The sequence below is a fragment of the Scardinius erythrophthalmus genome, assembly GCF_964197995.2.
Source record: "Scardinius erythrophthalmus genome assembly, chromosome: 20".
NCBI classification, from domain to species: Eukaryota; Metazoa; Chordata; class Actinopteri; order Cypriniformes; family Leuciscidae; genus Scardinius; species Scardinius erythrophthalmus.
This window is the reverse complement of record NC_138240.1, coordinates 30,077,448-30,093,542: the sequence shown is the minus strand read 5'-3', so window position 1 is coordinate 30,093,542 and position 16,095 is coordinate 30,077,448. Positions and strand designations below refer to the sequence as shown.

The following is a 16,095-nucleotide window of genomic DNA, read 5'->3' as shown; positions in this document are numbered from 1 at the left end:
GTGTAATACGCACGTACCCCACACCACTAATCCTACCCAAGGGGTTACAGTGCGTATCATATGCACTTAAAAAATCATTCGCGTATTGCAGATCGGGTTGGCTAAATAAAGAAATGCAAACAATCAGTGACAGCTGTTTGACAGCGTCCTCTTTATGAACGCTCGCAGGAAAACCTGGTCTCTGCTGCCACCTTTCGGTGGTTTAGTTCAACTATGAAAAAAAAGAAAAAAAGAAACGAGGATGTGTAAAACCTTACTCATTTAAAACATTTATAAACATGTTGTTAAACCTAAAGTCTAGAATCCATAAACGGTTGATATTTTTTTAGGCTAATATTAAAACGTTTCTTTGCTTTATAGAGGACAACAAAGGGACAGTTTAAGTAATCCTATCTCCACACGTGTAACCTCCGCTAATAAACGAAAGTAAACTTTCTAAAACAGTTAATGAATCGATAAACGATTCGCGCCCCGTACATGATCAACAGTTTGATTTTCATCATGTCTTAGGCTACCACTGCAGTGGAAGAAGCTGGCCAATCGATTTAGCCTTCAAACCTGCAACTCTCGCTCCGCCTGACTCAGTCGGTTTCATTACGACACACGGAACCGAGGTTAAAGACGAGCCTCAACGCAAGCTCATATAATGTCTATTTCAAATGCACAAGCGACACCATCCATCCAGATATGCAGGTAAGACGCTTTTATGTAGCTCTAACCTTTAGTGGCTCAATGAATGGATCTCAATTTTACGTCCGATAAAGCGGCCCATAATCCGCCTGCTCCACAAATAGAATTTAAGATCTCCTTTTCGGAGATCACTAACACGTTTTACAGAGAACGAAATACGAGGACGTTACTTTTGTTTATTGAACATGACTGAAAACAAGTTTCGGATGCTGGAGCATTTTTTCTCACACCGTTCATGCCGGGAACCTTCGTATGTCGCATGCGATGACCTCAACAGTGATGCTGACGTAGAGCCCTGGCTGAAGCATAAGGTTATAGGTGGTCAAGAAAGAAAATTTATATTCAAGAGATATACAGGACTTAAATAGCGTGGCAAATTAGATTAAGCTATGGTAATAGTTATGCTATGATGATAGAAGCGGATCAAGAAATAAACTGGTGAATAGAAAGTAGAAACGAAATCGAAAGGGCTGTTATGTGTGATATTTTCATAGCATAAATGTTGGTGCTCATGTGTTTATCCCTTTGTTTCAGTAATCAGGATTAAATGTAAAAAAAAGCCTGTCTGTGATAGCCATAGACTGTAAAAAAATAGGTGATAGCCGATAACGCGGTGACAGAATACTTCTCTTGTCATTCGATGCGCAAGCGCGACTGCCCTCTCGTGCTTTTAAGTGGTAGGCTACAGCCTCCAACCATGTGCAAATTTTATGATATTCTGACGGTGTGTTGGTATTTGTTGTCACTTGTCACGCTCGCATAAACGGCAGTTTGTGTGAATTTGCTAATCTACATGTTACTAGCTAATTGTGCTATGAGACACAAACAACTCCAGCACATGTGGAAACAAACCTGGGGGGCCAGAAAGCCGAATTCTACATCGAGGTTTGTTCTCCGGTAGTTTTCTTTTCATACTGGAAACTAATGCTAAAACGTATAATCGTATAATTCTGTTTATTCCAAACCAGATTTATGAAAATACGCGTTGGTAATCTCTAACATAATCCAAACGACTGTGATTGGTTAATCCTGATCAACGCTGAGAAACTGAACAGGTATCATGTGACAACAACAACAACAACACAGTTGCAGCAGTGGTCTGGACAGTAACAATGACACTGCTAACTTACTTTAATAGTCATTGAATTGTTAAGTTTCGCATAGTACAATTGTACAGATATTCAGGATATAAGATATTTTGACCAGTAGGCCTAACGTAATTCTTTTTAACGTTTCCACACTTCGCCAAATCTGACTCAAATATTTATTCCGGCTGAGTTCTTGTAAGTTGAAAAGTTTGATTAATCATTTGAACTACCAATGTTTTCCCGTATGCTTATGTGGTGAAAGAAAGCTTAGACTCAAGGATAATTTTGTATTTTCAGAGTGCATTAGCAATAAGCAAGTTTTGTCCTATATCCTCTATTGTCAGTGTAAATAGTTTTTGCTTGTGGATGCATTTCACGACGAGAACCTTTTATAGACTTCTATGGCCGGATGTTTCAGTATACTTGTGCATTAAAGGATAAGTTCACCCAAAATTGAAAAATAGGTCTTCAATGACACCCTTGTGTCGTTCCAAACCCATAAGACTTATTTTCCTCTGTCCCTCTTATGTCGAAGTCTCTTCCCCCTGGTCCCCATATGTTTAAGTAGGAATGTTACAGGTATGTTTAGGATTAGACAGTCCATAGGAAACGTAGGGGATACAGACTTCTACAAAAAACCTTCTTTGACAGTCCATACAACTATCTTGAGCAGTTTAGTCCAAAATATCTTAAGAGACATTCACTTTAGGCCTATATTATGAACAGATTGAATTTAGGTTTTTACTCGCATATAAACATTGATCAACAAACATAAACAGAAGCTCAAGTGCACTTGAGTGATCCGTGCAAATGTCATTGGTTCTTATGGATGCTCAAACATGCTGCGTAACATGAGAATGAACCTCTTTGGTTCTCGCACAGGTCAGTTGAACATGCTTGACTTTCTGTTTAACCATATGGGCTCTATACCATTAATGGTAGTTGAACAAACATACAGGATTAGTTTCAAAACCAGACAAAAGTTGACAAAACCAGACCAATTCAATCATGCTTTGTTTGTACCATAACACTGATCATCAATGTTCTATGTCAACTCAGGCTTAGTTTGATCCTGAGGTCATGGATCACACATGAAAGTGTGACATCAGTAGCGAACAGCCCAATCACATGCTTTGAAACAGAAAAATTGAGATTCACTTCTCGCTAGAGAATCATCAAAATAATTTTTTCTCTTCTGCTGAAGATGAAAACATTAAATAATATGATGTACATAAATTAATTTACACAGCATGAAGAAAATATCTTGCTTGGCTCCGTTTACATGGACACTATTAATTTGATTGTAATCGGATTGATGGCTCAATTGTACTGAAAAGCCTTCATGTAAACACTTTAATTGATCCGACTGAGCTCGTTCCAAATGAAATTTCGATCAGATTGAAAGTGGTGGTTAATTTCCTTTCTAATCCGATTGAGAGCATGTAAACACTTGATCGGGCTGAAAACCAAAACTGGAAAGGACTGCGCATGTGAAATGACGTAGAAATGGCATAATGACGTATGACGCATGGAACCAGCTGTTGTTTTTGAAATAAAATGTCATAAATTACTGTCATGTTATTCTAAAATTCTCCTACCACTCATCGTCTGTGAAGTGGAGCAGAACAACGTCCCACCAGTCCTTGACTCTCATCCACAGATGCTTTGTTTTGGGCGTGGGATGGGGTGTTTTTACTGTTTGATCAATATATGCAGCCTGAGCCCGGCATAATGGTTCATGAGCTCGTTGTCTCCTAATAAGGATCCGAAATAGATAGTCTGCTCTTTAAAACAAAGAAAAGCAATGTAGAATAGTATGCACAAACAGCGGGAAACTCTGTTGGAAACTCATGCATGTGTGCGTATGCCAAAAAATCAATTCTGATTAGAAGCTTGTGACTTATAAACGCGCACATCAATCTGATCACTTTATTTACTGCTCATGTAAACACTATGTTCGGATTCATCAATCGGAAAGATTTCAGAATTGATTAAAAAAATAATTCTGATTAGAAGCTTGTGACTTATAAACGCGCACATCAATCTGATCACTTTATTTTCGTTCATGTGATCACTGTTCGGATTCATCAATCGGAATGATTTCATTCCGATTGAAAGAAAAAGTATCCATGTAGATTGAACGAAAAAGTGTACATGTAAACGTAGCTAGTGCAAGTGAAAGTTAGTTTGTATAGTTGACAATATATTTAGCCTAGGTCAGGGAGGGGCAACTTCGGCCCTGGAGGGCTACAGTACAGCAGAGTTTAGCTCCAACCCTGATAAAAAACTCAGCTGCCTGTAGCTTTTTCATAATCTGGAAAACACTAATTAGCTTGCTCAGGTGTATTTGATTAGGACTGGAGATAAACTCTGCAGGACAGAGTTCTCAGACTCTTCAGGCCCTCCGGGACCGAAGTTGCCCTTTCCTGGCCTAAGTATATAGAGACTTGAGAACATGTAAGCTCACATGTAGCTAGTCATTTAAAAGCTTTAGCCTATCTATCAATTCCAAATCTTATTTATATTACACATTATCTGTATATAATTTTGTTCATTTAAACTAAATGTTAAATAATTATTAAACTAAAATCGATCATGTGTAATGGATAAGCGGTATAATAGTTATATAAATAATAAATCATATAAAATAATTATAATTATAATAAATTATTTTGAGTTTAAATTACTATTTTGTATTTAAAAATCTTTTTACTATGTAGTGACCTTTAATTTGCAGCAAGAGAAACTGGGGGAGTGACTTTATTGTGTCAGACGTTTCACTTTACTCACAGCTTATTGGTCCAATTTCGGTTTGAGATCTCTCACCTAGAACATAACCTGCCTCGGAGCAGGTTAGACATGAAGCGCAAGTTATGGCGATGTATGCTGATAAAAGATGAGCCAGTTTCATGGTGCCGGGTAGGAGCTGCAAACTAAACTGAAACACACCTGGCTAACCACCTAAACCGGCTTCATAGAGGCCCCTGATGTGTGCGTTCATGAAAGTTTGTATGTGAATAGAGGTCTAAATTCAATTTGTTTATCATATAAAGCAATCGTGTCTCTTCCAACAATTTCGATTCATCCGCTCAATTCATATGGATTGGTTTTATGATCTCTCTATGAACTTTTTGAGGCGTCAAATTGGTAGTTGCTTGGACTGTCAATGCAGGGACAGAAATCTCTCAAATTTTATTACAAATACGTTCATTTGTGTTCTGAAAATGAACAAAAGTCTCACGGGTTCGGAGCGACATGAGAGTGAGTAATTGATAATTTTATTTTTATTTTTGGGTGAACTAACCCCTTAAACACATGGTTTACTCCCAACCCCCTTTTGTATTGTGTTCCTAAAAATATGTATTTTAATTTATATTTCCTTATTACTAAGTTTACAGAGTAAATCATCATAATTGTGTGTGACATATGGTTTATATAGTTATAATGTAGTTTTTCCTTCACATTGCATTTTGCTTTAACACAGAGTCAGCATAACCAAACACATTATATTCACATGCAAATGTTGCGCAGATACCACATTTACTCAGAGGTGACCAAATTTACTTAGCAGCCAGGGTGAATCACTTAGTGTGGTTAGATCCATTTTGTTAGTGCTTAACAAATCAGGTCATTTTGTTACTGTGTAAAAAAGGCAATATGCTACATTTTATTGAGCCTGGCATTTTGGTTCTGAGAGAGATCAGACGCTTTTGTCATTATCCTCATATTCCAAGGTAGGATATTTGCTGTTGTGCTTTTTGTTTCGCAAGACACAAAGTATCAGTGATGGGGAAAAACAACTTGAACCAAATTACATGTGTCTCTTTTGAGCTATTTTAGTGAACTAAAGCAATGCAAACTGAATGCAAAAAAAGTTTTTGAGTGCGATGTGACCAATATAGTTAAGACAGTTGACAGTATGGCATAGACACAACAGCATGACACCAAAATAACTCAATCCTTGATACTTCAATACTTTTCATTACATTTGCACAAGTTCTCAATATCCAAAAGTGCAACGTTTCTGGTAAAGTTGAGTGTAATCAATGGGTGAAGGAACAAGAGATAAAAAATTTCCTGTTAATTTAGCCGCGTTTCCATTACAGATTTGCGCAAATGTTTTGCGCTATTATCTAAATATCGATAAAAAACTATTGCGAAATGACGGCGTTTCCATTAACCGATGTTATGCGACTAAAACGTCCTTTTTTCTCTCGCGGTAAGTCATTCCAAAAATCACGGCAACTGACGTTGGTTTATAACATATCACAGCCAACGCATTAGACATTATTATTATTAATGGAAGGAGTACGTGGCGTGTTATCCAAGCATCAGGGAAAGACCCTTATAATGCGAACGACACATGTTTCTGGGTGTTTCGCCCTCATTTCTGCTCCGAGGTTTTGATTGTGGCATTTCTTTGAGATTTAGAATCCAGTATTCCTATAGTCTAATTATTATTATTTTTTAATGAATTTAATAAAGAACTCTGTCTCGTATTCTGTCCAAACGATCCATGTAGGCTATTTTGTGTCCATTCGTTTTTCCTTTTTTAACCCGTAGTTGAAAAACGAAAAATGAACGGTTGTTGTCTTTTTAAAACGCAAAGTTGAACACCAAAATTTTAATTTGAACTGGCTACACCAACTGCTGCGCAAAAAAAAAGTAAATATCGAAGAATTTTCAGATTTTTGTTTAGGACTTTTTGCCCCTTTATTAAACATTTAAAATAGTCACAAATTAATATGGAAAACATCTCGATTTTACTGGTTTTCTAAGGCCAAATTAGAACCTGGAATTGATGTTTTCCCGCAGTGCTGAATGAGAAGAGCCATTAATATTATTAATAAACTATTGTTTTGGCTAAAATCACATCTCCATCTCCGCTGTTAAGCAGATGCGCTTTTAGAGAGAAATGCACCTTTCATACGAATTACAAAATCAGAAGGTATTAGCTTTCGATTCGAATTTGTTCGTTTTAAAGTGGACATTTCAAGCTTTAGCCTATATTTTGTTTCAGTTCTCGCGCTCCAGTTTACGGAGATCATGAAAGTGCGTCTGATTGTTTTCTTTTACTTTACAAAAGCACAACGTTTTATTTTGTTATTGTGAGTATACACAAATAAAAGTAGTTGAGAATAATGTATTATTATTTTCTGTATGGCCAGAAATGATAGAGTATTTTTAAGTTGTTTCCACTGTTGATAGGAAAATGCAAGTGTTCACGCCCGCGCCTCTGTGCCATGCAGTGCGCGCTCCTCACGCTTTGTTCTTTTTTTGCATAAAAGCGTCTTCTAAATATAGCCTATTAAATGTTAAAATAAAATAATATAAAATAATTATTAGGCCTATTTGCGTAGCTATACATGGACCTCAAACACACCGCGTCTTCTAAGTCAGGTGACTGTAAATGCGCAAAAACTGTTTCCATTGCAGTTTTGCGAAATATTCCTTTTTCGAATTGCCTGAAAAACCACCTCATGAGAGCGTAAAAACTTTTTTGCGATAAACGGGAGTTTTTGCGAAATTGACGTGTTTCCATTGAGCGTATTTTTAATTCGCAATTTCAATTTGCGCAATTTGAAGGGTAATGGAAACGCGGCTAATGATAAACTGTGGTTTGATCAATCAGTCGACAGAAATCGGAACTTTCTCGTTCTTGTGGTTACTTTGGGAAATCCTGTACCTGTTGTTTAGATGGTTGGCATGACCACATTAAATACTGTAGTAAGCAAAAGATTCAAAGTGGGTCCTTTTCACTACATTTTCCATGTCTGCTCTCTTATTGGGTTACCTGTCAAGAATGTATTCGGATCACATCTATCCCCAAAATCAAAAAATAATAATATTTTTCCTAAAGAAAAGGAAGCCAATTGTTACACCATACACCTTTATATTTATTTAATTGTATTTTTACATTGTGACACTTTAATGACAGTTAAGCACCTTTTTACTTTAATGCGAACAAAAATAATGACATTTACTAAATTGTAAATTTTTTTTTTAAAAAATTGTAAATTTTTCCATCATGGTAGTATTTGTTCATGTGTGTAAAGAACTTGAAAAATACTTCATTATTTGAGAACTCTATTTTGGATTTATATTTTTGGATTTATATTTTTTTTCTTCCTATTTTTCATGTCTGTCAAGTGCTATTGAAACTTAACATTTAACATTTAATCCTTTTACCTATGGTAAAAACACTTAATACAATGATTTGTATTTATTACTTTTATACAACAGAGGCATTAGCAAAACAAGGCACAAATGTTTAATAAACAATTATTAGTAATTATTATGAATAAAAATCTGATTAAATAATTTTTGTACCAAGTAATATTTTATTAGCGTAAGTGTAGACTGTCTGCTGTTGCTAAACAATGTAGTAGCTTTGCACATAATTATAGAATGTGTCATTGTGTTATTTTACAACAGTGTGGGTAATTTTTTGGTAACAGGTTTAGAACTAATATAATAGTTTTTTTCATTTTAGTTAACAACTACTGTGTTCTAGAGCCTTGTACTGTAATATTCAGGACAAAACTGTGAATGTGTCATTGCTAGTGAACTGATTGAGGACGCACAGAATTTGAATGAAGGTGGTGGGTGGAGTCTGAATGAGTGTGGAGATGATGTCATGAATGAGTTGATGTGATGGAGGAAATGAAAGAAAGGATGTTACTATCGCTGATAGTCACTGTTGTGTTGGGAACTTCTCAAGACTCTCTCGTCTAACTTTTAAGTCATGGCTTCTCTTTATGAGCTCAGCAGGTAGAGTTGACTTACTGACACATCATCATACTCTTCTAAGCACACACTTTTTCATATTAATCCAGACATAGACTCCCTCATGTTCTTCCAGATTTTCAGTTTTGTGTGTTTGTAATATTGTGTTTGACATGGATTTTTATGTTCAACAAAACAATTAAGTGAACTTTTCATAACTTTTGTTGTTTCATGGAGGTTTATAAGAAGTTTAATATGATAGGGTATGGTTTGGTATAATATGACTTGGCAGAATTTCTCCCCAAACTGGTTGTTGATGTTATAATGTCTGTTTTTGTTTCACTGTATGTTGTCATTTGTTGTGTCATTTGTACTTGAATGCTTTTTTTTCCAACGTATGCCTTTTATGATGACACCAATAGACCTCCTACTGTATGTGACAGTCCATTTTTAGAGTAGTTGAAAATATATAATAAAATATATAGGATCAAATGTTGCATCTCCGACTGACAAACTGTTTGGAATGCGCAAACACAGAGAATGAGTAATGTAAACAGCAAAAAGTTTCAATTACGGCTTGACAATAGGGCTGGGAGCTCATATAAATATAATTATTTACTATAGTAATGCTTGTAGTCATATACTGTATGAATCATTAGAGTCTTGTAGCCTGGGGATTGAGTCAGTGTGATCTAGGCCTATGTAGGCTATTTCAAAGTTCCCTCCTGTTTACTGTACATGTGTGCAGCAGAAGATATATAAAAAGATAGATAATGTAATTTAATAATATTGTGAGCACTTGAATTGTTACAGTAATTTATTCAAAAGTATACCTCTCTATGTTGGTCTATAGGTCAATAGTGAATTTGGACATCAATAAATAAATACTGTATGTGTGCAGCAGATGTATAAAAAGATAATGTAGGCTAATTTAATAATATTGTGAACACTTGAATTGTTACAGTAATTTATTCAAAAGTATACATCTACATGTTGGTCTATAGGTCAATACTGAATTTGGACATCAATAAATAAATCTCTATGAAGCCTAGAAATTATATGTAAAGGTTTTTAAAACAACATTTTTTATAAATCTTTCAGGATCATGCGTCCTGATGATGCCAACATTGTTGGTAATGTTCATGGTGGCACTATCCTGAAGATGATTGAGGAAGCAGGTTGCATCATTAGCACACGCCATTGCAATTCTCAAAACGGGGTGAGTTCCTCTTCCTGATACCCTTTAGTCTTACAGTTCAACATTGGAACCACTATCTTTTTTATATATAAAGTGTGATGTATTTTGTGCTTTTCTAGAACAGATGAGCATGGTAAAGATGTAACTGATGGACATTCTGATTTTGACAAGTGATCGGTGTAACTCACAAAGCCTCTCAAGAAATGAGTAGTCATATTTTGCTGCCATATCAGCTATGGCCATTTTAAGACCATTCAATTTTTTTTATTTGCCTTTTACTGCACAGATTCTCATTGCATTAAAGGGTTAGTTCACCCAAAAATGAAAATTATGTCATTAATGACTCACCCTCATGTCGTTCCAAGCCTGTAAGACCTCCGTTCATCTTCGGAACACAGTTTAAGATATTTTAGATTTAGTCCGAGAGCTTTCTGTTCCTCCATTTAAAGTCAATGGACGGCATACTGTCCATGTCCAGAAAGGCAATACAGACATCATCAAAGTAGTCCATGTGACATCAGTGGCTCAATCTTAAGTTTATCAAGCGACGAGAATACTTTTTGTGCGCAAAAAGTAAACAAAAATAACGACTTTATTCCACTATTCATTTCCTTCTCTCTGGGCCTCAAGTGAGTTCACGTAGTGTTTTTGCACAGCGCGTCTGTGTTGTACGTCACACGCATCACGCATCACACATGACCAGCGTCGGCCAATAGTGAGCCTACGTGTGACGTACAACACAGACGCGCTACGCAAAAACACTACGTGAACTCACTTGAGGCCCAGAGAGAAGGAAATGAATAGTGGAATAAAGTCGTTATTTTTGTTTACTTCTTGCGCACAAAAAGTATTCTCGTCACTTGATAAACTTAAGATTGAGCCACTGATGTCACATGGACTACTTTGAGGATGTCTGTATTGCCTTTCTGGACATGGACAGTATGCCGTCCATTGACTTTCATTGGAGGAACAGAAAGCTCTCGGACTAAATCTAAAATATCTTAAACTGTGTTCCGAAGATGAACGGAGGTCTTACGGGCTTGGAACGACATGAGGGTGAGTCATTAATGACATAATTTTAATTTTTGGGTGAACTAACCCTTTAATGCAAAATATCTTTCTCATTACTGTAATGTGAAAAAAATTATATATTATTTACATAGTAAAGTATTTTTACATCATTTTAGTATAAATGCTTAAATATATACTTAAATCTTTAAAAATCTAAAAAATGTGATAAATATTTTTTTCTTTCACCTTAAGGAATAGTTCACTTAAAAATGAAAATTCTGTCATCATTTACTGACCCTCAAGTTGTTTCAAAACTGTATGAATTTCTCTCTTCTGCTGAACACAAGGGAAGTTATGTTGAAGAGTGTCGGTAACCAGACAGTTGATGGACCACATTGACTTCCATAGTAGGGAAAAAAAGTACTATGGACATCAATGGGGTCCAGGAACTGTTTGGTTACCGACACTCTTCAAAATATCTTCTTTTCTGTTCAGCAGAAGAAATAAATTCATTAGTAAATAATGACAGAATTTTCGTTTTTAAGAGAACTATTCCTTTAAATCAAGCCTTTTGCTAAAAAATGGCCATTGTCTGCTGTAGCCAGTAGAGGGCACTACAAGTATGTAGCACAATGTACACACACATTTCAAATGTATCTATTGATTCAGACACTGAGTTGTAGTATCCTGTTAGTAAAGTGCAAATAAATGACAATTTCCTTTGTCAAATAGGATCACTGTTTAGCTGCTTTGGCCCGGGTGGAGCGCACAGACTTCCTGTACCCAATGTTCATCGGTGAAGTAGCCCATGTCAGTGCTGAGATTACCTACACCTCCAAACACTCAGTCGAGGTGCAGATCAATGTTCTCTCAGAGAACATAGTCACAGGTCAGTGAAAGGATTGCTTAAATAGTTCATAAATAGTTCAAATGAAAGTTCTGTCATTTTACTGACGCTCCTGTTGTGGAACAAAATGTATGTTCATGTTCCATACATTGATAGCATATAGTGAACAAAGGCTGTCAAGCTCTTAAAATAACAGAAACACACAAAAAAACCTCATGATAGTTTTCCATATACAGTAGGAAATGCACTATATTTCAAGTCTTTAGAAATTATGTTATTGACTTGTGTGTGAACCACACAAAGTTGTTTTTCAATAAAAACGTTCCCCTCCGCCACAGCTCTCTTAGCTCATTCACAGTTTTTGCATAATCAAACCAAAATCGTGCCATTAAATATGATTGACATAAAACCTTACATGATCCATCTTCACATCTACTCATTTAATAATTAAGAAAAGTGTAAACACTGTAGCTCTGAGGTGTTATAAAAACATTGTTATTTTTAAGCAGCTGTAATGTCAACCTCTGGCTATTTTTTTTTTAAATATATTTATGAATTTTTTTTTTTAAATAATAAGGATGTAGTCCTCACAATTACAGTTAGTGTAACATAAATTACAATAGATTAAACTAAACAAGAATGCAGGACTAAAAACCTTAAAACCATAATAGATACTAACACAAAATGCAAGGAATTTTGATAAAATGTGATAACTATGTACTAAATTAATCTAAAGATGGCATCAGCTTGCATGAATATTTGCGATTTCATTGAAGCTAGTTAAAATAGGTGTTTTGCCATTGTGCACATTCATTTTTCTGGGTTAAAGGTTATCTTTTATTATTCAAGAGTCCTGTGTCAAAGTTCAGTGTGGTTTGAGACACTGCCAAACAACAGTCAGCCCAGCATATCTCATTATATTAGTAAAATGAGCTGCAAATGCAATTTCATGTTGACTACGAAAGTAGCAATTTATAGCTCATTTCAAAGGAGCCAAACACCCTATTGTTGGAAATACGAGGTGCTTTGCCTTATTCATGTGAGTAACATAGTTTATAACTGTTTATTGAAACAAATATTGCAAAAGCTGATTCTAGATAATTTGTCTTTCTCTGACCTCATCTCAAGAGGGAGCTATAGCTCAATAAACACTTTAACTAATCTGAATATAATGTGATGCTAATGTGAACTTTAGACACATATAGAGAAATATGGTGCTTTATAATAGAAAACCGACCTGATCACCTTGAAATGTATTTATTTGACAGATAGTGTATCAAAGAAAAAAAAAAAAAATATTATAAGAGAAGAAGAAACTTGTACGGCTAAAAGAAAGGCACTATCCCCAAGACACGTTGTTACCACAGCAACAGGGTTGTCGTGGCAAAAAGTGATCCAGCTTGGCGTGGGCGAAGTACCCAGTTAGTAGTAATGGAGGAAGTGACTGCTGAAGCCGCTACAAACAAGACACCTCTGGGCTCCCTCCGCTTAGGAGTCGCCACATTTGATCACTTGCAATTGTAGCAGGGGCCAACATAGGGAGGGTGCTAAGGCCCAACAACTAGGAATAGAATAATACAGCTTTAAGAGAACTGACTACGCCACTCTGACATCTCACAGAGAATGACTGAAGCTAAATTCTAATTTAAGGCACACAGGTTCTATGCACTAGTAAGGAACAGAGACATGAATACTGTACAAAAAGGTTCTTTATTAATTCAAATCACATTAAAATTAACAGTGAGCGTACCATAAAATGTTGTTTCACACGAAAAAGGAATCACAGTTAATCAACAATAATATATCAACTAGTGCTGTAGCGGTGTGTCGATGACGTCGACGTCATATTTTTTGCGTCAACGCTTTATTTATTTATTTATTTTTTGCACTAGTGCTGGGCAGTTTACCGGTTCATACCGAATACCGGTGTTTATTTTTGTTACGATATGAATTTTTAATATACCGCAAAACCGGTGTATGTCGCTTTAATCGGAACGCGGCGCTGCGCGACACAGTCTCACCCCTCATTTACAACACACGTCTGCGGCGCATTACAGCTGCGACAAGGTTTTATTCCGTCCTCCATGCGGTGCGTCAAAATAGACTAGGCGCCTATATTTAGCGAAGCATTGACTAGAATGGGCACGAGACGTGTGGGGGTGAGAGTGTCTTTTTTCTCGCGGCGCGCGTGTTTTTATACTGTATTAACGTATCTGAAGTGAACTGACGGTCTTTAGAAAAGTTTCTTTGTTATTACGATTGAATCTTTCTTTATCTTTCCTGATAAAGCAGTGTTTATGAGCGTTGCTGCTTTGTGTACAGCCGTTACCGGGGAAACCACTGTTTCTGCCGCTCCTAAAGCGCGTCCTGCTGGCACCTCTTTGTAAACAGCCTTGCAAACCTGTATTATTAATATTAGTGTGGATTTTTTCTATAATATTCACTCATGACAATAAAATAGGGCATTATAAGTAAATCTACTGCACTATTTCCTCTCTCACTCAGTAGAAAATGTGGTAAACACCCATCATGCTTGAAAAAAAAAACACAAAAAAAAAAACCGGTAAAAACCGTGAAACCGGTATAATTTAGAAAAAAACCGTGATGTTGATTTTTGGTCAAACCGCCCAGCACTATTTTGCACCATTCCCGGAGGTACAGCTCGCCACACACACACCGCCCGCCGTGTTATTCTGTCATGTTTTCTCCCTTTCTTTCCAAACCGCGACAAACGCCAGTCTTCTTTCTCTGCAGAATGCCATAAATCCGCTCAACCAATCACAGCGCACCATTCCACGCATTGTAAACAGTAACGGTGGCGCTCTGACACCCGTCATCCTAGTTCTCTTACGAGAGGTCTCTCGTATTGCGTAAGGTTAGCTTACGCATCGGGAAAGTCTTCTTTCTTCGAGATCTGTAGCCAAAAAATTATCCTTAATTTTGTATTCATTGTCAACGCAGTGCAGCAGCCGACAGACCTAGGCAGGCTGTAATCGTGCTCATTGGCTGCTCGGTGGCAACTGCTTAAGCCTATCGGTGAGCGCTCTGAACGCGGCAACCAATGAGGGCGCTTCGCGCCCTCCACACCCTTCTAACCGTCAGAATGGGTGTGGCCAGCGTGTATATATTCAGCGCTCACAGGCTAAAATTCTGATTTTCTTGTCTTCAGCGACGCTCTTCGCATTGCTGGATCTTGAGAGCCGCCGCCGTTGAAACCAGCGACCAGCAAGCTTAGGACAGCGCCTGAGGAAGCCGGCCGTCTTCGCCGCCTTCAGCCATCCGTGCCTGCTACGCTATCCGGCGACATATCCTTTACATTATTACTGTTACTGTGTGTATTATAAAAGAGCACGAGGCGTTTTTGTAAAAACGCCTCGTTTTTCCTGCGGCTCGTGTCGCGCCCCGCTCAGCAACGGAGACCGCCACCTCTCTGCGCTCTCCGCCTGTCCCTGCCGGGCCGCGCAATAAGAAGCGCCGCTCGCAGCGACCACCGGAGACTGTTGTGACTGAGGAGCTCGCCGGAACCTCTCCCTCGAGCTCTCTCTCGCCCTCTCCCTCCCGGCCGCTCAACCGCCGGCTCTCGCCCGCGCCGCCGCCGCGTCAGGAGATGAGGCGAATGTGATAGATACCCGTACTCTCCCTCTGTTCGAGCCGTGCAACTACGCCGCTCACAAGGGATGGCAGAAGCGGACGGTCTCGGAGCGAGTTTCCTCTCCCTCTGTTCCAGCCACGCAAACTGCGCCGCTCACAAGGGATGGCAGGAGCGGACGGTCTCGGAGCGAGTTTCCTCTCCCTCTGTTCGAGCCGCGCAAACTGCGCCGCTCACAAGGGATGGCAGGAGCGGACGGTCTTGGAGCTCTCTTTACGTTACAAGAAAGCTACTCCGTCCTCGCGCGTCACACACCGGTGAAAGGGGAACAGAGTGTTTTCGTCCCGCCGTGGCCTGGACTATAACCTCCATTTCTCACACATTTCTCAGTCCCCTCTTAAGTTCAGGCGACTGGAATTGTTACTATTGCAGTATACGAGCCTGTTATGAATACACGCTCGCCTGCAAGCAAACGCTGTCACAAGACATGATGACGCTAACCGAGTACTAATGTATTCGCCCCTGTGGCTCAGTGGCGGAATCCTAGACTGTCAAGCTAGAGACCCGGGTTCGGTCCCCGCTCTCGCGGCAGATAAAAATTTATGCTGTTCGCTTCTCCGAGCTCGCGGCCAGTTTTTCTTACATACAGAAAGCAAGCCCGCTCTCTCCCTCGTTGGGCCGCGCAGATTGCGCCGTTCAAGGGATGACGAAGCGGACGGTCACGAGCAGCGTTCAGCGTGCGCGCCTCATTCACCGGCAAAAAGATAAGAGAGTGTGTTAGTCTCGCTACGGCTGGACAACCGCCAATTCTCACACATTTCTCAGTCCCCTCTTAAGTTCAGGCGACTGGAAATATTACTATTGCAGTAAACGAGCCTGTTTTAAACACACGCACGCCTGCAAACAAACGCCGACGCGACACATGAGGTCGCTTTTTATATGCTCG

At 38.4% G+C, this 16,095-nt stretch overlaps 1 protein-coding gene across 10 annotated transcripts in view; it reads left to right on the top strand.

Annotated features, from left to right (window-relative positions):
• Nucleotides 1-213: 213 nt before the first annotated feature.
• The window catches only part of acot7 (acyl-CoA thioesterase 7), a 148,280-nt gene continuing 132,398 nt past the window's right edge, over nt 214-16,095 (top strand). For 2 of the 10 annotated variants that reach the window (XM_081348900.1, XM_081348896.1), the window contains exons 1-3: nt 1,740-1,973; nt 9,606-9,723; nt 11,446-11,602. In XM_081348900.1, coding sequence (XP_081205026.1) covers nt 9,610-9,723; nt 11,446-11,602 — 271 coding nt within the window. In that variant the 5' untranslated portion in view covers nt 1,740-1,973; nt 9,606-9,609. Of the gene's footprint in view, nt 694-1,305; nt 1,576-1,658; nt 1,974-8,426; nt 8,550-9,605; nt 9,724-11,445; nt 11,603-16,095 lie in introns of those variants that run through there. The other 8 variants (XM_081348899.1, XM_081348904.1, XM_081348897.1 and 5 more) reach the window with 8 other exon arrangements.